Below are 23,117 nucleotides of genomic sequence, written 5' to 3' on the forward strand. Positions count from 1 at the left end.
TGTGTGAAGTGAGCACAAAGACTCTAGCCAGAGAGATTTGTAACTTTTGGCTCCATTACTCATGAGATATGTGATCTTAGACAAATTATTTAACCTCTCTGATTTTCATTTTCCCAATCTGCAAAATTGAGAAAGCAGGATCTACCTCATTCGGTTATTTTGATGACTAAAAATGTTAGTGCTTGTAAAACACTTTGCATGAAGTGCATGGCTCAACAGATGTTAGCCATGACCATTATTACAAGTCAAGAGGTCAGAATAGTACTGAACCTGGCCATCTGGAGCCCCCTCAAGAATCCCAAAATAACTGAAAATGCTTCTGAGTTGCAGACAACCGTCACAGAGTTCATGTCCTTTACTCTGGGGTTGGTGATGCCCTGCCCTCGGCTGTCACCCAGACAAAGGCATGTAAAATATGGCAGCTGATAACAGCAGCTGCTGGAACACAAGTGACAGCTGCAGGGAAGAAGCTTTCTGAGGCCACTTCGTGGCCTGGCCAGCAGCTCTGCATGTCCCTGAGGCCCTACAGGGACCCCTGCCTTCCCACATTGTGTGAAAGTGCATGCCCTGAGCTACTGAGAAAAGGTTAATGAGGGTTGGGGGTTGACATACCAGCTTAAGGTAGTAAGGAACAGTGCAAAATATTTAAAAATATCTATTATCAATAAGCTTAAATGTGCTTTAAATTTGTTGGTGTCAAAAGGAATAAATGTCATTTTCCTATAATAACACTCATTGGGAAAAGCTGGCTAAATGAGTCATGCAATAATCCAGACTTCTTAGGATGCTAATGAAGATTAGATGAGACTTGCTCTTGGACAACATCCTGTTCTTAGAGGAATCTCGTTAGCATCTCACACACACAGCCTGGGTTGTGCAGAGTGAATGGGGCAGGTGTGTGAAAGACAATTCCCAAATGCCTCAAAGTGGCCTGGGGCTCCTGCTGCCCCTCCCTTCCTGCCCTGTAGCCTGCCTGGGGAATTCTGATCCTTTCTTCCAGGCCCTGCTCAAATGCTTCCTCCTCTGGAAAGTCTGGCATGGTTAAAGCATCTTCACGTCAAGGACTCCTATACCTCGCTTGCCAGGGGCTCTTCCAGGCTGTGCCAGCCCTGATGTTGGGAAACCTCTTTATCATAATTTCCCTTCTTCCCTGGGCCACTCTAGCCTTGAGGCCCCTCCCCACTTCCTGTGGCTGTCCTATGGGGAGAACTCTTACCTGCCCTTTGGGGATCACATCCTGCTGGGAGCTCCAAGCATCCTCCTCACCATCATCCTCCACGTCATCGAGATCGGATTCACCCTCAGCAATGGGCACAGAGACCCGCACATTAGGGTTGGTGATGAAGTCACTGTACTCATCCCTGTGGCCTCTGGGTGCCGGGAGCCCTCCAAGGCTCCCCAGGACGGCATTGGCAGCAATGTGGTTCTCGGCTTTGGTGATGGAGAGTGGAAGCTTCACCACCAGCTCAGGCTCTACCTTGGGCCGAGGGAGCAGGCAGGGCCTACTGAAGAAGCTGCAAAGGGCCTTCCTAGTGCGAAGACCAAACACCCGGATCCGTTTCAGGGCCATCTGCAGGTTGTTCACCTCCCCATCGTCCTCTGGGGCTGTGAGGTTGTCGGCACTGAAAGAGTTCAACAGCAGGGCGATGAACAGGTTAAGCACCTGAAGAGAAGGAACAGAAGGGAAGATCAATAATCAATCGATGAACTGAGCCCCATCTCAGCCCACCAGGTCAGCAGCTGGAGGGCAGGACAGCCACAGCCTGGGCCTCTCTTGCCCACCGGGGGTGCTTTCCCTCTTGCAGGAATGGACATTCCAAGAGCAGCAGAGGGGAGCCTTGAGGATGTGCCAGAGTGCCCTGCCTCATGGGGACAAGGCTTGGAAGCACATTCTCCACCAGGGCGGAGGATCACACTGCTGAGAAAAGGGACATCCAGAGACACAGAGAGGAGCAGGCGTGGGCCCTGCCCTGGGACCACCCTCATCTGCCAAAGCCCCAGCTTTTATTCCTGACTCCAGAATCCTGAGCACATCTCCTCACTGCTTCCAACTTCATACTCTTCACTTGTGAGCAGGGAGTAGGAACTCTCTGCCTTTCAGAGTGACTATGAAGACGGAATGATATGAGGAATGTAAAATAAGTGCTCAGAGGCAAATGTCCTGTCTGAGAGCAAGGGGCAGCTGTGTCTCTGCAGGGGTGGTGAGCCCAGCCTGGAAGGAAGGACTTGCAGGCAGCCCTGCACTCAGGCAGACAATGTAGGCAGAAGGCCTCTCTAGCTCAGAGGTCAGGGAAAGACTTTGAAGGGTCTGAGTTTGTGGTTTCATCCCTTCTCTTGTTTAGCTTTCTCCTGTCTATAAAATGATTCTGAGAAAGGAGCCCAGGTTGGTTGACTTCCAGGGCTGTGCATCAGGGGCTTCTGGAAGACCACATTCTGCCACACAGCCAGCCAGTGTGGGGAGGGCAAGGACCCCCATGACCAGAGTGGGTGGGGACAAGCTGAGTGTGGAGGGCCAGACTGGGGCAGAGAAGGGTGTTGGGGCTAACTGGTAGGCATGTCTCCAGAGGGGTTACCCCCAAACTGGGGGTAGATGTTGCTGCTGTCATTGTGGTCGTGGATGTTCTCCATGACCCAGATTCTCTCTTGTGTCTTGTTTAATTGTGGCTGCTTCCATGCTCCTAGCTTGAATCTGTGTAGCTTGGAGAATCAGTCAGCTCTCACTCCCCTGAAGAAAATATCATCTGAGCCCCCCTAGAGTGAGGAAGGAAATTTTTCTTTTAACAACAACTACCATTTATTGAGTTCTTGCTGCAGCCCAGACACTGCACTAGGCAATTTGCATATGTCATCTCCTGTAATTTAATTCTTCAGTAAACCCATTGAGTAAGCATTATTTTCTTTGTTTTAAGGAAATTGGAGCTTGGAGAGATTAAGTCTCTTGCCCTGGGTCACCCATCTAGTAAATGGTGGGGCCGGGATTCTACACCAGGTCTTTCCGGTAGCATGTGCTTATTCCTGCAAGTCAGGCTGCCTTCTAAGGCACACTTCGTATACTGTGCCCCACATGACTTTGAAAACTTCGAAAACTCTTCAACCAGGGAGGTACAATATGGGCATAAAAATGCGGAACATAAAGCCTTTTGGGATAACCCAGAAGCCTCCTCCACGCCCACGAGACAGTGGCCCCAGTGTGGCTCGCCACTCACCACCAGGTTTCCCAGCACCATCACTGTCAAGAAAAGCACGAGGCAGATAGATTTGTCGCCGACTTCCATGCAGGCCCACATGTTCTCAATCCACTCTCCACAGAGGATCCGGAAGACAATCAGGAAGGAGTGGAAGAAATCGTACATGTGCCAGCGGGGCCAATCTTCATCGGACGCAGAAATTTTCTCCCGATTGGTGCGGTAGTTTTCCCCTAGGAGCTGCTTGCCAACCAGAGCAAAGACAAAGACAATGATGGCCAGGATGATGGTGAGATTCCCTAGCGCCCCCACGGAGTTTCCGATGATCTTGATGAGTGTGTTTAAGGTTGGCCAGGACTTGGCCAGCTTGAAGACCCGCAGCTGTGGAGAAACAGAGACTGTGTCAGGTCTGGGCAGCTGTGCTCACTACCTTTCATCTAAAGTCTTGGCTGGAAACCAAAGGTCTGGGAAAAACAAAGCATCTGTTAAGACAAGGCATTCCCTGGAAGTTGCCTTCAGAGCCCTTTTTTCCTATAAGTTACTGAAAAATATGCTCAACCTTCTATGGTCCCTAAGTATCAATGTGCTCCATTGACTGTGGCAAAGTCAGGGGTCTTATACTGGGGTGGTGGTCTTGCCATCTTTATGCTGTTCTATAGCCTCAGGCCTGATCCCTCCTGAGTGTGCCTATTCTATGGGGTATGATAGGACTCACAAATAAGTGAGAATAAGCTCACTTTGGACCTGAAGAGAGGGTAGCTAGCCTCCTTTGGGTAGGGCATGCCCCACTGCATTTAATAAGTATTCGTGTACCACCTCTCAGGGCATTTCTCATCTTGGGGCAGTGGACAACCTCTGTTGTTCTGAAATTGCAAGTGTCTATGATTTCATGGACCTAGCATTCACGTATTTACTTAACTGAGCAACAAACCTAACCACCTTGTTGCATGCCAGCCTCACAGGAGCATGGCGCTGTGCTAGCCTATGAGGTATATGAAGAAAGGTATCTGGGCTCCTTCATGGAACTAATGGCTTAGTTACTGAGACAAGACCAAGACTCAAATAGAGTTTATTGTAAACCCAAATATTCTAAGTCCCCCAAGAGAGCAAAAGCTCCATGCATAAACACTTAAAAATATATTTGTATGATTTTCTAATTTGTTAGAAAGAAATATCTAGACTTGACTGTCAGTCCAATCAGCTAAAGTGTGTTTATGGAGCAACTGCTAAGAGCCAAGCTCTCTGGCTTAGGAGCTGGAGGCTGTGTTGAACAGAACAGTGCAGCAACAGTTTTATCACCCACACAGCAGTGAGTAGGAAATCCAAGGGAGGTTTAATCCTCCTATGCAGTCAGTACCATACGCACTGCTCTACGTGACGAGAGTCAGGGGGTCCACGTTCACCTAACACCTAATCTTCAAGTTACTCGCCTCATACAGAAGTAGAGCTTAAAACACCAGCGCTGTGAATTGGTCACAGAAACAGCTGATAAACACAAATAAAACTGCACATAGTAACTAGACCTCTTTTGCAGAGGGTACTGGGGGGATGCCACATTTTCTTAACAACACAGTTAGTAAGTTTCTATTTTCATAGTAAACCCTAAGCAAGTGCAGAAGCAGAGGCCGGTGTAGGGCCTGACATGGGATAACAGCCACCCCCCACCCACAAAACCTTGAGGGCACAACTGTGGGCACAGACTGGGGACAGTGAGGGGTACATGGACATGCTCTCTGGCATCTGAGCACAAACAGTAGGCATTGCCCCTTGCCTTATAACACCTGGTTGAGGGTTTCCACTGGCTCTTTAGTTGAGGGGGAGAGAAATTATAAATGAATATTAGAGTCTCCTTATTTAATAGGGAGCCTTCTTAGACAGCAATTTGTTGTCCATAACAAAGCTTATGCTAAACTGGAAGCAAATTGTGTACAATTCTCATTATAGGATATGAATTGAGTCATCTTCTATTAATTTTTTTGTCTTTGTAAAGGGCAAGAAAATAGGATCTCTCCACTTGCCGTTCCAGAGATTTCTGGGCTTGGGGCCCCTACTGTTAGCTAGTCAGTCAACACACATTTGCACAGTGCCCGCTGCTGGCACTCAGCTGGCTCTTGCTGATGCCTAGAGTGAGTGTCCAGGAGAGCAGCCCCACCTGCACTCATGCTCCCAGGACTTTTGCATCTGCCCCCAGCCAGCTTGCTTTCTGTAGTCTTTGCCCAGCTTAGCGTTGCATCCAAAGAATGTCTTCATGTTGTTACATAATAATTTATAAATAATTACTTTTAGTAGTTGCTGAATATTCCTTCACATTTAATTAATTATGTCTCTAGTGAATCTCAGAATTAATATAAAAACTTCCATTTAGTAGGAAAAAAGACTTAAAGGAAATAAACCAAGTTGGTAACTAGATATATTTGGATAGAAACTGCCTTGAAGTCAATTTCTAATCTTACAGTTGAACCTTACTATGTTTTCAACTTTAGTGCGGATGCTTTACTTCCAGAAAGGAATGAAAAGAAAGCCTAATGCCTGTCCTCTACTGGGAGCTCACCACCTGCTGATGAAATGGGCTGTGCATTGGAAAACTTTCAGAAGACTGGGTAACATGGCAGATTATGTTGGATCCCCTTAGGGTCCCCCTTTCCATCAAACTAAAAATGCTGGGTAATAAAATCTTAAGTGCACTGATGATCTGCCAATAAAGTAAGTGATTTTTCAGCCAAAAATTAAATAAATATGGGAATTCAGAGAGATAAACAGATTGCTGAAGCCAGCTTTTTCTTTGAACACATTTGCAAAATGGAATGACTCTAAGCACAGGGTTTAATGGTCTCATGAGGTATAGGGAGCAGGAGACAGTCTGGGGCTTGCCCAAGGTAGTGAGTGTAACAGGAATTTCTCCCCCCTTTAAGACCAGATCCCAAAGAGCTATACCCTCTATGTAACGCAAAACTAGGCAGAAGCCCAGAGAATTGTACGTCTCTGTGTTAGATACAGGTAAAGGGAGAAAGTTGACACTGAGACTCTGGAACCACCAAGTGGTGTTCACACAGGATTTTAGCTGGAATTCACACTGTGTGGGTATCTTAAGCTGAGAATTTAATTTAGCACAATCGTACAAAGTGCCCTGCAGAAGTAAATGCCAATACTCTCTGGAGGAACCTGCCTTCATTCCCAGTCTCAAAGCATTCCTTTGAAAAGTGCCTAAGAGTTGCACCAAACAAAACAAACAAACAAATAAACAGACAGACAGACAGACAAAACCAGAAAGAACGAGGCACCGTGAGTGAGTGAGATCCAGGAGAAACCATACGTGTGGAAGCAGCCATCTAGTGTCTTCAGGTAATAAAATTATTAGCCAGAGATAACAGTATAATTAGATATCATATGCTTAAAGAAGGAAAATAAAAACTTGAAGATATGTATAGAGAATAATAAACTATAAATAACAATAAGAAGTTTTACAGAAGAAACTTCTAAAAATGAAAAATATAATACTTAAAACCAAAAACTCTATGGAGGAGTTTCACATCAGATTTGACACAGTTTAGGAGAGAAATAGTGGGTTGAGGCTATATCAGAAGCAATTATCCAGAATGCAGCCCAGAGAGACATAAGATGGAAAATATCAAAATGGCGTTAGAGGTGGAGGACAGACTGGGAGAGGTTAACACACATCTAATCAAAGTCCAGAGGAGAAGAAATAGGATGGAGTAAAGGCTATATTTGTCCCAGTAATTTCTGCAGACTTTCCAGAATTGAAGAAAATCACAAATCTACAGAGTTAAGAAGTCAATGAGTCCTAAGCATTATTAAAAAAAAAAAAAAAAAAAGAAGAAGAAATCCACATCTAGACACACTGTGGTGAAATTGCAGAACATTGAAGACCAAGAGAAGATTTTAAAGGAACAGCAGTTCGTTTCTCCTGAGTAATGTAGAAAGTGGTGTATTGAAAAGAGGTATTGGGTATTGTCATCAGGAAGGCATCTAATGTGTGGCAGCAGCTTAGTGATCCTGTGGTGAAAGAGGAAACCAGTATAAGGCAAAGTGCTGACATGTGTTATTCAGTGGCAAAGATATTGTTTGCAATGATTCTGGGGCACAACGTGAGCCTTAGGAACAAGCAGCCCTAGGGGAAGGGTTTGTAAAACCTTAGTACTGTGTGTAAGTTTAATCGATTATGTTTGTCAAGATAGTACAAGAAAGAGATAAGCCTAGGAAAGATTTTTCTGGTTTGTAAGAAATAAAAGGAAGTAGAATCCAGAACTTCAGAGCTCTGAAGATTTAGGCAAGTGTACTGCTTCCAGATCCCAAACAGTAAGCAATGGGATTAAGTCTTTGAGTGTTGAAGACTAGTTAAATATTTCAGTGAAATGAAGCAACTCTTAGCCAAGATTATAGTAATGGTGCAGCCACCATTTCTCTTAAGCAAGAAAGACAAGGCGAAAGGAAAGCAAAGAAATAGAGTTGAGAGCTTTGTTAAAGAACACACATTGCCTGTGTAGCACAAGAGAGGTCTGAAGCCATCTAAATTTTTTGAAGGAATTGTATTGCAAAACAAATCATGATCTCTAACTGAAAAAGGCTTTGACTGTTTAAACTTTAAAACAAACCTTGGATTCCCATTTTTGCACAAGCAGGAGGCAAAATTTGAAGGCTATACAGGCCTTCTTCAGATGTGGCAAAGTCACGTGGAGTCCCACGTAGAACTGCTGGCTTGCATCAGACTATGATATGAGTGAGAAATAAACATTTATTGCGTTAAGATACTGAGTTTTAGGGATTCTTTTGTATAACAGCTAGCATTATTTATCATTGATTTGTAAAAAAATGTTTTAAAAACAAGATCAAATTAAAACACTTAGCACAAGAATAAGTTGGGAAGGGATAACTGAAATGAAAAGTTGTCCTGGAGGAAGGTAAAGATTTCAGCTAACTTTTGACTTTAAGTTAACTACTTATGCTGTAATTTCTAAGGTAACTACTCCCAAAATAAAAACAGAGTATTAGTTTTCGAATTAGTAAAGGGGGAAAATTAGACAAGGAGAAATAAACAATCCAATATAAATCAAGAGAGAGCAAGCATGAGAACGAGCACAGGTGAAACAAATGGAAAGCCTCAAATATAACGATAGACACATATCCAAACACATCAGTGTTCACAATAAAATGAGTAGGCTAAGTGGTTTGGCTAAAAGACAAAGATTGGATTGTCAGAACTGAATAAGAATCCAAAATCTGATTGTATGCTATTCGCAAGAGACATATAAAAACCCTAAGGATACACGACCGTAAGTAAATTCATGGGTAAAAATATATCCGGCAAATTCTAAACCAGAAGAAAGCAGGGTTATTTAATGAATATCAGGCAAAAAAGATCTTTTGAAGGCAAAAAAAATTTCTAAAGAAAAAGAAGGTCAATCTTAATGCTACAAGTTTCACCATACTAGGAAGTTATAATAACTTAAAATATGTAAGCATTTAATAATACAGCCTCAAGACAGAACCGCAGGAGAAACAGACCACACTATAATTATAGTGAGAGATATTTTTATACACCATCCTCTCAGTAATTGCTAGAACAAGCAGCAGACAATAATAAGCAAGGATATAGAATGTATGTCCCATACAATGAACTTTCTCTCCCTACTAGTTATATACAGAGTATTGCACCCTACAGCTGCAGAAGATATATTCTTTTCAAGTACATAGGAACATTTTCAATATACTGTGCCAAAAGAAAATTATCAATACATTTGACACATTAAAACACAGCATATTCCCCCATAATATGCTGAAATAAAAAAAAACAAAAAAACACAGCATATGTTCTCTGACTATAATACAATTAAGCTAGAACTCAATGGCATGAAGATGGCCAGAAATACCACATACGTTTTGAAATGAAAAGCCATGTTTCTAATTAACCTTTGAGCCAGAGAATAAATCACAGTCTAAATAAGGAAATATTTAGAAAAATAAGGAAATTCTACACATTAAAGTAGTTCTTAGAAGGAAATTGAAGTCTTAAGTAAATATATTGGAAAATGAAATAGACTGAAAATTCCATCTTAAGTAATAAAAGAACAAAATATGTAGAATGGAGGATGTAATTAAGATAAGATGCAGGATTAATTAAAATAGTAAAACATCAATGACGTAGAGAAGATCGACAGCTAAAAGTTGGTTCTTCGAAAAAACTAATTAATGATCTTTGGCAAGACTGATGAAAAATGATGAGAGAAAGCAGAAATCATTATTATTAAGGAGGAAAAAGGTAACATAAGTACAGGTGACACAGGTCCCTAAAAGATAAGAGCATAGTATGCACAACTTTATGTCAACAAATTTAAAAATTTAGATAAGAAGGAAAATTCTTAGAAAAATGTAACTTACAACATCAATTTGAAAAATAGAGAACCTGACTAATTTCATAACCATTAAGAAAATAAATCAGTAGTGAAAAACATGGACCTGAAGATGGCTTCACTAGTGAATTTTACCAAACCTACGAGGAGCAAATAATTCTAATTTTACTTAAAGATAGGGTATAGATAGAAAACGAGGAATATCCTCAGCTCTTCTTATAAAGATTAGCATCACCTTGATATACCTTGATATCAAAACCTGACAAGGACACACAAGTAAGGAAAATTATGGATCAAATATTATTTATCAATATGGATGCAAAAATGTTAAGCAAATTATTAGCAAACTGAGGCTTCAAATGTATTTAAAAATGCATCATAATCAAGTTGGATTGATCTATCTCAGGAATGCAAAGTTGATTTAACATTTGAAAATCAATTAATATAATTCACCACTTTAATAGATTAAAGGAGAAAATCATGTCATTATCTTAATACATGCAGAACTATTGTCTGATAAAATTAAATAACCGTTCATCATAAATATTCTTAACAAAAGAGAACTTCTTAAACTGATAAAGGTTTTCTTTCTTTCTTTTTTTTTTTGTTTGATAAAGGTCTTTTTTCTCTAAAAAAGCCTGCCGCAAGCCTTCGTGAAAATTTTGAAAGCATTCTTGCCACCAAGAAAATGGTCAGGATGCTTGCTATTAGCACTTCTTTTCAGCAGCGTACTGGATGTCCTAACTAGCACAATAATGTAGTAAAAAGAACCAAATGGTATAACGATTAGAAGAGAAGAAACAAAACTCATTATTTGCACATGGTATGACTCTGTTCAAAAATTTAAAACATTATATGAATGAATCATTAGAACTAATAACAGACATTTCTGCATACAAAAATATTAACTATCAAAATGCTAGCCAAAAAAAGTTAGAAAAGGACATTTAAATAGATATGCAAGAATCCTTATGGAGAAAATGATAAAAACTATGGAAAAATTATAACACATTATTAAAAGGCTAAAATGAATGGAGAATATACTATCTTCACAGATCAGAAGACCACATAATGTAAAGGGTACATTTCTTCCCAAATTGACCTCTAGATTACGGTGGCTCCAATGGAAAGAAACAACAGGTTTGTGTGTATGTGGGTATGTCACTTGGCAAGCTGATTCTCAAGTGAGTATGAAAGTGTGCAGGCCAAGATATTCTTGAACAAAACGAGGTGGATGACTTTACTTCCAGACACAGACATATTCAAAGCTGCAATAATTAAAACTGTGCTGTTAATACAAGGATAGACCAGTAGACTAATGGAGCAAATGGAGCAAGGAAGAGAAGTGATGTTACTTTTTTTGGAGGAAGGAAAAAGCAAGAAGGAAGACATGGAATCTTCATTTCTTCCTTCTTCCCTCCACCCGGCTTTCCTTCCTTCCACCCTTTAGTCAATCAACAAGCATCTATTGAGTTCCTATGTATGTGTGCTGGGCCTTGTGCCGAGTCCTTGGGACAGAATGGTAAAGAAGGAAAATCTGGTTCTTGGTTCATGGAATAGGAGGATAATTGTAAATTGTGAAAAACAAGTTAATTTTATGAAGTTTGGATAATGCGGTTCAGGAGGTCCTCTTGAAGGAGGTGACATGTGAGTTCAGCCCAGAGGTTGAGAGTAAGTGAGCTAAGTGAAGACTAAAGGAAAAGCTTTCTAGGCAGAATGAATAAGTTTACAAAGGCTCAAATCCTGGAAAAGCTCTGTTATGTGTGAGGAAGAGGGAGGAGGCCTCTCTGGCTGGAGGAAGGTGGGCAAGAGGAGATTGGAGAAATGGGCAGGGTCTGATTATGCAGAACTTTGTACACCATTAAAAGGACTGTGGGTTTTATTCTCAGAGCTGTGGGAAAGCCCTGAAAAGTTACTTGTAACAAATGTACAGTCTAACATAAGATGTTGATAATAGGGGAAACTGTGTGCGTGTGTGTGTGTGTGTGTGTGTGTGTGTGTGTGTGTGTGTGTTGGGGCAGGGGGTTGGTATGGGAAAGCTCTCTGTACCATCTGCTCAAGTTCCTTGAAAATCTAAAACTGTCCTGAAAAATAAAGTCAATTAACTAAAACCAAAAAACTGACCAGAGAGGCTGTGTGGTTTTTCTCTAGTAATGCCCACAGCTCAAGTGCAGGCATGGCAGAGAGAAATATCTGACTTCAACTCTTGGGTAGGGTTTTGCCAAACACAAAAATGCAAAAAGGCAGAGGGGAAAGGTGATTGAGTTTGTTTTCAGGGCTATAATAATATCGGTGGTCCATGACATCTAAGCCAGGTCTGAGGGAAGTGGAATTGACCCCAGGAAAGTGTGCGGTTGGTGGGCGTGGTCAGGGAGTTGTGAGTTGATCAGCATGTTAAGATGAGGAAGATGGGGACGGAGAGAGAGGTATGTGTCTGGAGAATTCCGTAGGACCAGGTTGTGAAGTAGCCCATTTTTGATTGTCTGAGACTTCAGACTTTGGAGGATAGACTAGAAATAGCATGCAGACCTTAAAACACCAAGCCTGTGTGTCCCCCAGTGTACCAAAAACGATCTTATTTTATTAGAAAACTAACTGTGGGCCCTGCCAGGGCACAGGAGGTGTGGAATCTTGCTCCCTGGACGACTGTGCATACAGGTCTGACATTGACCATCAGATTAGGTGCCTTGTCATCATTTTCTAGATACTTTGAGAAATCTGTCCTTCTAAAAATGTGATTTAATTCTGATCTTCTAAAATTTCGAGGCTATGTATAAAGAATCCTGAAGGTCCCCTCTTCCCTTCTCCTCCTTGGGTTCGTGAGGGCAGCATTGGGTTAGGCAGTTGCCATCAACTAGCTGTTCATGGCACAGATATGTCTCAGGACATGTTTTATTTGACCTTTAGAGTGTTTTATTAAAAATTTGAATTAGTAGCCAATATTAAAATATTCACATGAAAGTCCGGATTTCTGGTTTTTAATTAAAAATTGAAAACTCTGACAATAATGGACAGGCCACCTCTTTGGCATAAGTCACATTGGTTTCTATATACGCCCCCTCCCTGGAGTTGTGCACTGCCTTGGGTCTGCCTAGGTGGGACTGAGTCATCTCTGCCTGTTTACTGGAGGCAAATAGGCAGTGCCAAAGTCTCTTCGTCAGCCAGCTTTATTTCATTGCCTGTAGGCATTTGAGTTTGCTGCCCCCAATCCAGTTAAACCAAGTCCAGGGGCTCACTGGCCCCGTGTAGGGCCCCGAGCAGACATTCTGTCCTGGTGTCTCTCTGCTCCCCTGCACCACGTGACCTCTTGAACCTCTGGACTGCCCAACACCTTTCAGCTGGCATTTGGTGAGACTGCTGGGCACTACCTCCTTCATTTTGTCATCTCTCTCCAAAGCTAGACACTGGCCTCCCAGTTGACATTGGGAGAATCCCGAGGATGAGGGGTTTGTGCTAACTAACAAGTCATGACATTTCTTTAGGCCTCTGGCCTCCTCCTAAGAATGGCAAGATGCCAAACTTCCCCCAGATGGCCTGGGGACTTGGGAGAACCCAGTGACCCCAGACTCTCCTCTGGAGAATCTGACAGATTTGGCTGACAAATGTGGCTCTGATAAGAGGGCAGCCTGCAAGGCAATGGGGCACAAGGGACTTGAATAGGGGAACTTCTCCTGTAGAGGGCAGCCTCCTTAAGCTGAGTTTGGAGAAGGGCCCGCATGGCATGTGAGGCTAGTTGGAGGCCGATTTTGGGTGTGTGAGATGTTGAGGCTGCGGTGTGGGGCACCAGGAGATCGGAGAATGATCTTATGGAGGCAGGAAGGAGCTGGGACTCTGCAGTCAGGCAATATGGATTTGAGATACGAGTCTGTGGCTTGTTTGCTCGCTTGGCAGTGGGGAGACTCTGGGCTCATCCTTCAGTCATTCGGTCTCAGTTTTCCTCATCTACCCAGGCAGATGTTAAAAGCAACTACCTCTCAGGGTTGTTGTGAGCATAAAATAAGATGCATTGTATCAAGGGTTTAGCACTAAGCCTGACACACTGTAAGTGCTCAATGAATGTTAGCTGCCATGGCTATTCTTGCCATTGTTATGCCGTGAGAGAACTTGGTGCAGATGAGGGGTCAAAGGCCCAGAGAGGAGAAGGCATGTCACCACTTTGTGTCAGTGAAAAGCTGGGACCAGACACGCAAGTCTCCAGGCTCCCAGGAGCCATGCCCTGCCTGCCTCCCTCCCACAAGGACTGGTGATGGGGGGGCCCTAGGGACAGTGTCTGCTCCCAGGGGTGAGCTTGCCTGGATCTGGCTGGGAGTGTCCCCAGGTCACCAAGGAAAACATTACCAAGCGGAAGGTCCGCAGCACAGACAGGCTTCCCTTCCTGACCACGCTCAGCTCCAGCAGGCTCACGGTGACGATGATGCAGTCAAAGATATTCCACTTCTTCTGGAAGTAATAGTAGGGGTCAAGGGCAATGATTTTGAAGACCATTTCAGCCGTGAAAAATATGGTGAAGACCTGGGGATGGAAACAAGTTTTCATCACAGTGGGGTCTTTGGGGTCTGGGACAATGATAAAAAGGGCAACAAGGAAATGTTTTGTTTGCAAAATAGCAAATCCTCTCATCTTGTTTTTGTTCAGTTTCTATATTATCTGTGGGCTTCTGAGGGTTGGTTATGGGAACAGTCAGTGTGACAGAATAGAGAAATTTCTGAACCAGTGCTCAGGGAATGTGCATTAGAACCCACACTTCTGTTTTCCTATGTGAGTGATGGTAAGAGTGGAGTAAGCAGATAGTCATTAGGATAATTATTATCGTATAATTGTGTCAGTGATGGGTCAGTCTGGTTCAGTAGTTAAAAAGCATGGGTTGTGGGACAACACAGACCCAGACAAAAATCCCAGCTGAGCCACTCCCTAGCTTATGTAAGCTTGGACAAGTAATGCATCCTTCTGGTACCTTGATTTCTTCATCTGTGTAATGGGCATAAAATGAGCTAAGGCATGTACAGTTCTTAGCAAAGGGCCTGGCAGATAGTAACTCATTAATAAATAATAGTAATTAGCAAGAACAATACACGTTGTCTCTAAGATTCTTTTCAGCTCCGAGTGTCTTTAAGTTGTCTTAAACAGGACAGAATTCTGACATTGAGAGAGGCCAGGACCAGACTCAGGCCACACAACAACCTGCAGGGAAGGGAGACAGGGAAGGAGGAAAGCAAAGACCAGAGTCGGGTGCTTTTCCTTCGCATGCTGTCATCCAAGCCTCTCACCAGCCTGGGAAACAGGAAGTTGCGTCCCTCGTACAGAGAAGGAAACAGGCCGAGAGTTTAAGTGACTTGCCTAATACCACAAGATTGCAGCTGGGCAATGCAGAGAGCATCTGCATTGAGCGCCCTCTGCAGGCAAGCCAGCGTGGCGTGGTGGGGGTGGGGGTGAGGTCCTGCGTCTTCCAGAGACCTGGGTCACCCCTGACTCCACCCTCACCAGCTGTGCAACCTTGGGCAGTGTCCTTAACCTCTCTGAGTCTTAGTGCTCTCTTTTGTGCCGTGAGGGTGCTGATAACCTCATGGTGCTGTTGTGGTGCTGAGATAACATTCGCAAAGCACCTGACTCATCACAGGCACCAGGCGCAGGCAACATATGCCTTTCTTTCTTTTTAAAAACGGCACCGTGCTCTGACACCGCGAGAAAGGCCCTTTCTCTCTCTTGCCTCAGCTTTTGCAACTGTAAAATGAGGGTGTGGGCACCAAGATCGTTTCCATAAGGTCTTCTGTGGTCCAGGCTGACTTCTTAGAAGTATTTTCCTCTATTTCCACTTTCCCTCTTCATATCAACTTTAAATAGGATGTGACCTCTTAGCCTAGGTGCTGCCAAAACATAAGGTGTGCTGGTTCCACAGTGTTCTGGAACCTGCTGCAGTCCCTTTCACACCCTAGATTATGGAGGAGGGCAGGTTTCCAGGGAAAAGTAGTCACATTTCCTCTGGGACCCCCCACTACCGCAGTCTGCAGCTATCAAGAGCTGGACAGGAAAGCTGGGTGGCCCTGGGAGGCCAGATAGGTCACCGCCAGTGGGGTGGCTCTGCTGCTGTGGACACGAAGGCAGGACCCTGCCTGGCTTCTGCTTAGCGTGTGTGCGTACGTGTGCACACGCACACAAACATGCTTGCACACACACGCACACACATAACACAGCAGGTTCTGTGAGGCGCTTTAGCTTAGGGGTTAAGAATTGTGGGCTTGGGAGCCAGTCTGTCCAGCTTCGAATCCTGGTGCTGTCACTTACTCACCTGTATGATCTTGGACAAATTATTTAGCCTTCTGTGTCTCAGTTTTTCCATCTGTGAAAGGGGATAATAATAGTACCTACCATATAGGGTTGTTATGAGAATAAAACTAGATAATCCACGGGAAGCATCTAAGACCATGTCTGGCCTTGAGTAAGTATTCAAATAAAGTTGGCTATTGTTCTTATTCCTGTGGGTGGGGCAAGGTTGGGGGCAGTTGCTCTCCCTCTGAGTTAGATACTCTTTTCAGCATGTAATGAAATCATACCAGTACGGGCTGTATCTTGTTAAAAGTAAATAATCCTAACAAATAATGGAGGAAAATTTAGAGTAGCATCATGTCTAAACCAGGTGCAAAAGAAAAGTTATGACCCCCTGATGCTTTTGCTACAACTGCAAACATGTTTCCATGTTTCCTCCCTTCCATTATCTTCCCCTTCCTTCCCCCACTCTTTCTGTACTTAAGTGACAGCGTCGAAAATCATGGCCACTGTTAACTGCAGTAATAAAAGTAATTAAGCTTGAAGGAAGCTTACAAATCCATAAATTATCTTTAGATGGGAAAGTGACATTTATCCTCATTTCAAGGTAAAGGCAACTGAGACCCAGAGAATTCAAGTGGCTGTCCTGTGTTCTGCAAAGGGCAGCTAGCTGCCTGCAGTTCAGGGCTCTCTCGGTCCCCTTTCCTGCACTTTTTCATCCCCAAACAATTCCCACCAGCTCAGCCTGTGTCCTTCAGACTTGACCTCCTGAACCCAGTGTCCACACATCTCCCCACTGCTGCTCTGCTCTCGGCTAGCTAGCTCAACACACCAACGAATGAGGGCATGCCCCCACCCCCCAAAACCCAGCCACGACAGTGCGGCAGAGCACTCACGATGTTGCCCGTCTGGAGCATGGCTTCAAAGGCGGGGCTCATGCCGTGGTGCTCCATGGCCATGAAGACTGTGTTCACCACGATGCACAGGGTGATGGTGAGCTCCGTAAAGGGGTCCGTCACAAGCCCAGAGAGAATTGTCTTGAGCTTCACCCATGTGGGGCAGCACTCCCAGATCAGATACTTCCGAGCCAAGCTGGTCAAGCAGGGTGGGCACCTCTGTTTAGACTCCTCGAGTTCTGCATTACAGGGGTGGTGAATGACAGCTGTCAGCCACGTGTCCCCTTGGACCCCCATCCCGTGGTCATCCCCTAGACCTTGTTCTTATTAAATGCCACCTCCAACATCTTGATTTCAGCCCTCCCTCTCCCTGGTTACCATTTCCTGCTTTTGAGCTCCTTTAGTCCTGCCATTCCAATCCAATCTCTGTCCCCATCCAGTCTTTCAATCCACTGACCTTACACGTTTTTCCTGCCCATTACCTATGTCATGTCCTTACTTTGTCTCCTTCCTACCACTAAATTTCCAACACATCTGCAAGTGCACCCCATATTCTGCCTTCATGCTCCTCACAGTGCCTGGGTTGCCCGACCCCTCCCACTGTGTGGGGACCCCTTCCTCTCTCACCTACTCGAGGCTTGTAGCATCCCCTTCTCTCCTTTCCAGACCGTTCCCATCAGCATGCAAACATGCTTTAATTATATCTCAGTTTTGAAAAAGGTCTTCCGGAACCCCATGTTCTCCTTCATCCGTTGTTCCCTCAACAGCAAAATACTTTGTAAGAGTTTTCTACACTTAACCTTCTTCACTTTCTCACCTCTTTTTCTCTCTGCAGCCCCTGGCATCTGGCTTTGACCCTTTCCAAATGCAAATCATCTATTTGCAGACCTCACCTTACTCTGCCTCTCTCTGATAGCATTCGACAGAGTTCAGAATGCTCTCTTTGAAACCAGAGTCCACCTGGCCCATAGCACACCATGACGTCTTGTTTTTTCTCCCATATCAGTGCCTGCTTCTTCTCAGTTTCTGTTTCTGTCTCCCTCTTCCTTTCTTGTCTCTAAATGTTGGAGAACTCAAGCATTCTCACTGTGGTCTCTCTTTTTTCTCTTTCTCAAGATAATCTCACTGAACCCCATGGCCTTAAAAAAAACCATCAGTATGATTCCCCCCAAATTATATGTCCAGTTTCTGATCTATTCGTTGAGCACTAGGCTCATCTCTCTTGCTGTCTCTATTAAATCTCCACTTGAATGTGTAACTGGGGCCACCTCTATGAAGGACAATTTCATAGCTTTGGGTTTATCTATAAATTCCACTGTAAAACATGCATCCTGTCGATATATCAGTCCATGTGGGCAAAGAAAGATAATGTCCGTTGTTTACAACAATAATAAGAAACAAACAACTGGTAAAGTACATTATGAAAAAGAATAAAGCATATTTATTCGTGGTGATGTAGAAAAATCTTTGTGTGTGTGTGTGTGTGTGTGTGTGAGTGCTTACGTGTGTACAGAATATTGCTTGGAGAATACAAGAGAAACTAGAGGGGGCTGCATCTGGAGACTGAGGAGCAGGGATTTAGTGCATACACATTTGTAATGTTTAAATTTTTTTTTTACCATATGCATTTTTTTAAAAAAATGAGCTTGCAGAAATAATCACATGCTCTCAAATTTTGCTAACAGTCCCTTTTCCCCATAGGTGATTAAAAAATTTGTATATATTCAAATTTATCCTAGTTTTTCTTTGCTTTCTTATGCTTATATCTTGCATCTGAAGACTTTCTCACTGCAAGGCTTGAGAAATACCTATCCGTGTTTTCTTTTCTTCTGTAGTTTCACTTTTTACATTTAAAACTTTGATGCATTTGGAGTTTATTTTGGATAAGGAGTAAAATATTGATCAAGTTCACTTTTTCCTATCTCTGGTTATTTATACCAACGTTACTTATTGATTAATCTCTCAGTTTCCCAAGGATTTGAAATACCATTTTTGTCATAGTTATTTCCATATATGTCCATATATTCTCATATACATGTGTCCTTGTGGATTTTGGAAACTATAGATGTTAAAACTGGAAAGTATAGTTCTCTAAAGAAGTTGGCACACCAGGGAGCAAAATCAACAATCTCTAGTTGGATCAAAGGAAAGAGCTTCCCTAGACTTCTTTTTGGCATTAAAGAGAAGCATAGTAGTGCTGAATGAGGAAACTTGTAGACACGCCGTTTTGGCAGGAGGCAGTCTGTCTGTGAGGCACCATGGGAGAAGAGACTCAGCTTTGTAAGCAGCCTTAACACTGCTGATCTTGATTGACTGGGGAGATACAGAGGCTAAGAGTATCACACCCATGCTAGCTTGAAACATGATTATGGCTCCTCCAAAAGAATCTCCTGTAAAAAGTTGATCCAGAAAGAACTTCCCTCCCTTCTTCCTGTTACAATGAAAGAGGTGTCCCTCCTGTTAATGATCAATGTCTCCATTTGCGCATCTTCTCCTGCCACTGCAGGAATCTGTTGAATAGTCCCTCTCTTTTCATAATCTTCTATCTTTCCCATTCTCCCAGGTCCTTCCCATTAGCATGTAAATATGCTGAAAACAAACAAAAACCCCTAAACCACAAAAACAAAAAACCTTTTAATTCTACCTCCTCCCTAGTGTCATCTTACTATCTCCTCCCCCTTGTAGACAAATGTCTTGAAAAAGTTGTCTATACACAGTATCTGCATTTCCTCACCTCTCACTCATTCTTCAAGGCCCTTCAGTATGGCCTCTGTCTGTCCCTCTACTCCACCAATCCTCTTTTGCTCAGTTAATCAAACATGTCCCTGTGACTAAAGCCCCTGGATACTTTTCAAGCTTCATTTTACAGGACGTTTCTATAGCATTGCCTCTCTTGGCCTTTCTATTCTTCCTGAAGAAATTCAGACTCTTGGCTCTGCCTTATATTTTTCTGGTTCTTCTCCTATTTCTATGCATTTCTTCTCAGTCTCCTCTGCTGAGGAGACTCATCTCTTCTCCTCAATCAGTAGACATTGTAGTTTCTTAGACCTCTGTCCCAGGCCTTCTTCCCTTCTTATTTGATCCCTTCTATGTCATCCTATCCACTTGCACCTTTTCAAAATTACTGTCTATATTCAAACTGCTTTCAAATACGTATCTCTAGATCATCCTTGTCTCTAAGTCCTAGACCCGTTTATTATAAAGCCAACTTCCTACTGGGCATCTCTACCTGGATGTTCCTAGGGCACCTGAGACCCAATATGTCCCAGACTCAATTCATATCTTCCCTTTTCATCTTTCCCCAGTGATGCCCCTGCTCCCTCAAGTGCTCCCTTTATGAGTTGCTGCACTTGTATGCCTTTAGTTGCTTACAGCAGACCATATGCATCATGGGGTCCTGAAACTTTTGCCCCTTAGATAGCTCTCAAATCCTTCCATTTCCCATCATCCTCACGGCCACTACCCCAGGCACTGCCATCTCACACCTGGTTTGCTCCTAACTGGTTTTGCTGCCAACACACCTCCCTTCTTAATTCCATTCTCTATAAGTATCCTGAGTAATCTTTATAAAATGCAAATGTGCTCCCCTGCCTCCAATCCTTTAATGGCACCTCAGTCTCTTAGGATGAAATCCCATATCCTTAATGTGGTCTGTGAGGTTCTTTGGATCTAGCCCCAGCTCATGTCTCTAGCCTTATTTTGAGCCCTTCTCCTCCTTGCTCTCTAAGCTACATTAGGCTTTTTCATTCCTTCAAATATTATGCTCTCTTCTGCTTCAGGAACTTTGCAGTCCTTTTGGCTTGGAATACGTCTCTGACCCAGGCTAAACTTACTACATCTCCCTTACCATCCTGTACTTCCCTTTTAAGACACTCAGCACCCCAGTAATGACTTGTCCGTTTTCTTCTCTCCCACTAAGCATGAGGACAGAGACTCAGTTGTGCTTGCTACTGTGATCCTGCTTCTGGTCTTCTGGTTTGGACAATTGTCAAATCTCAGTTTGTATGCCAAGTATAGAGATAGTTCACTTGCCTTGAGCTCAGTGAATTGCCAGGGTCATATTGGCTCAGGCCAAACTTTCTCAGGTACAATCACTCTCAAAGAGGTGGCCTTTGTAAATTCTACCATAACTCTGACAGCATGAAGCACGCTTAATATATCCCATGGATATAATGGATATAACATCCAACCAGAGAATATTATTAAATATGTGCCTTATGCTCAGAAAACCTTGACCTCTTTAACCTAACCTAAGGTCACCTTTACCTAGGTTTTCTTTAAAATATCATTCTTCCTCCTGCCTTTCCTAGTCTACTCTTTCCTAGGCCTGAGGGAAGTCTGTCTTACCCCAAGATATCTTACTATTCCTTATTTTCTTCCTTTTTATCAGTTCACATCATTTTAAATTAGTATCACTCTCCAGATAGCATCTCTGTGCATTACACTCATTCACCATTAATTCAACAGCTATTGTTTAGTGCCTACTGTGTGCCATGTACTGCTCTTCTAGCTACTGGAGATCCAGCTGTGAGAAAAACAGACATATCTCTGCCCTCATGGCATTTACAACCTAGTGAACAGTAACAGCCAACATGTCATAAGTATTTACTTTGTGCCAGTCATGGTTCTAAGCATTTTGCTTGACCTAATTCATTTAATCCTCACAAGACTCCATAGGCTGAGTATGTTTTCACTATTTTATAGCGAGAAACCTGAGGCACAGAGAGGTTAAGGGAGCTCCAAGATCACATAGATTACCATAAATGGCAGAGCTGGGATGCAAACCCAGGCAGCTGGGCCCCAGAACAGTGTCCTTAACTACTGCCTCTGTTGCCTCTCACCACCCCAAGACCTTCTTTGATCTTACTTACATTGGGATGTGTTTAGGACACATATTTTGTTCATTCCTATTTTATTCTTGCAAAACGCCTTGTGTTTGCTGTTTACACCTGTGGAGCTCTCTCCCCACACGGCCGAATCCCTCGTTTCATTCAGATTGTGTCTGATCTCCTTAGAGAGAACGGCCTTCCACAACCCCCTTACCTAAAATAACCCCTTTTGCAACACCCTCCTCTTCATCTCCTTCCCTACTTTATCTTGTCCTCTACTTCTTATCACCAGCCGAATATTTATTTGTGTTTATCATCTGTGGCCCCCCTTGTGCTAGGATGTGGATTCCATGAGGGCAGGCTTACATCGCCTTCACCCCTGAATCCCCAGCACCCGGAACAATGCCACACACGTAACAGGTGCTCAACAAATGTTTGTTGATAAGTGAATAAATGAAAAAAGAGGGAAGGAGGAAGCTTAACAGTTTTGGAGAATAAATGAAAAAAGCAAACCATATTTAACATTTGCTGTTTGATGACTAATAGCAAAAAAAAAAAACAAAACAAAAAACGAGAAAAAAATCCAAGGAACTTACCTGGCCAATAAAAAAATTGTGGACATAGCAACTTGGTGAAATTTTATGCAGCCATGAAAAAATGTTAGGAGTGCAGATGCTAATACAATGAAAAGTGATTATTAAATAACTATCAATGAGGAAAAATGATATGAGAGAACCTGTACATACTGCTGTTGAGACATGGGTACACATTTCTCACAACACAAACTCAGGTATGTAAAAAATGTAACTTAAGGGTGTTTTCCCCCACCCCCCATAGTTCAATTCAGTTTATACTTCAGGTCCCCAACGTGGGAACTTTCTTTTGGTTAATTCAATGCTTGATACTATTTCATTATCTGAGATGGTACCTGAGTTTTGCGGGGCTCAAGGCTGGTGGAGGGCCCTTAGCCACTGCTAGGGGTATTTACTTGAGTTACAGTTCCCCTCCGGTCTCCGGTTGGAGGGTCTGTGAAGGTGGCTCCACCTCTTGGCCTCTCCAGATTCCCTTTTTGGTTCTTGCTCATTTCCTTTCACACCCTTCACTGGGGCGAGGTCATCACCCAGCTACTCTCCTGCCATCATGGAGCCACAGGTTCTCTCCGAGGCTGCCTCAAAGCTTCTCTACCCAGCTGCATTACCAGCCAGCTCTGCGCTACAGCTCTGTGCTGTGCTGGGCCTGTGGGTCTCTCTCTAACACTCACCACCTTTGGCTTCACCTAAAAAGTAAAGCACAGATTGGCTGCTTTCAAATCCTTCCAACATTTTTGGGGTCTCTATTGTTTATCATACCTTTCCCTCAAATAAAGACTGAGCCCAACGTAGGGAGGAAAGCACACAGGGCCCCGTCTCAGGAACACATTATCATCCAAGCTCCCTTATCCCTCTTCTAGCCCAGGTCAATTTGATTTGTCTAGGGGAGAGAGAGAACTGGGTATGACTGAAGTCATATTCTCCATACCCTGAGGGAAGGGATTGAAAGGATTAAAGGCTGGATTAGAACAGGCCTCATGCTCAG

The 23,117-nt window shown here is 43.4% G+C and overlaps 1 protein-coding gene across 3 annotated transcripts in view; it reads right to left on the reverse strand.

Moving 5' to 3' along the window:
* The window catches only part of SCN10A (sodium channel, voltage gated, type X alpha subunit), an 84,479-nt gene that overhangs the window by 25,933 nt on the left and 35,429 nt on the right, over positions 1 to 23,117 (reverse strand). For all 3 annotated transcript variants that reach the window (XM_012645934.1, XM_012645863.1, XM_012645792.1), the window contains 4 exons: positions 16,714 to 16,952; positions 13,892 to 14,065; positions 3,207 to 3,566; positions 1,217 to 1,663 (listed from right to left, as the gene is read on the reverse strand). In XM_012645934.1, coding sequence (XP_012501388.1) covers positions 1,217 to 1,663; positions 3,207 to 3,566; positions 13,892 to 14,065; positions 16,714 to 16,952 — 1,220 coding nt within the window. The remainder of the gene's footprint in view (positions 1 to 1,216; positions 1,664 to 3,206; positions 3,567 to 13,891; positions 14,066 to 16,713; positions 16,953 to 23,117) is intronic.

The sequence above is a fragment of the Propithecus coquereli genome, unplaced genomic scaffold, assembly GCF_000956105.1.
Source record: "Propithecus coquereli isolate 6110/MARCELLA unplaced genomic scaffold, Pcoq_1.0 Scaffold1, whole genome shotgun sequence".
Taxonomy (NCBI): domain Eukaryota; kingdom Metazoa; phylum Chordata; class Mammalia; order Primates; family Indriidae; genus Propithecus; species Propithecus coquereli.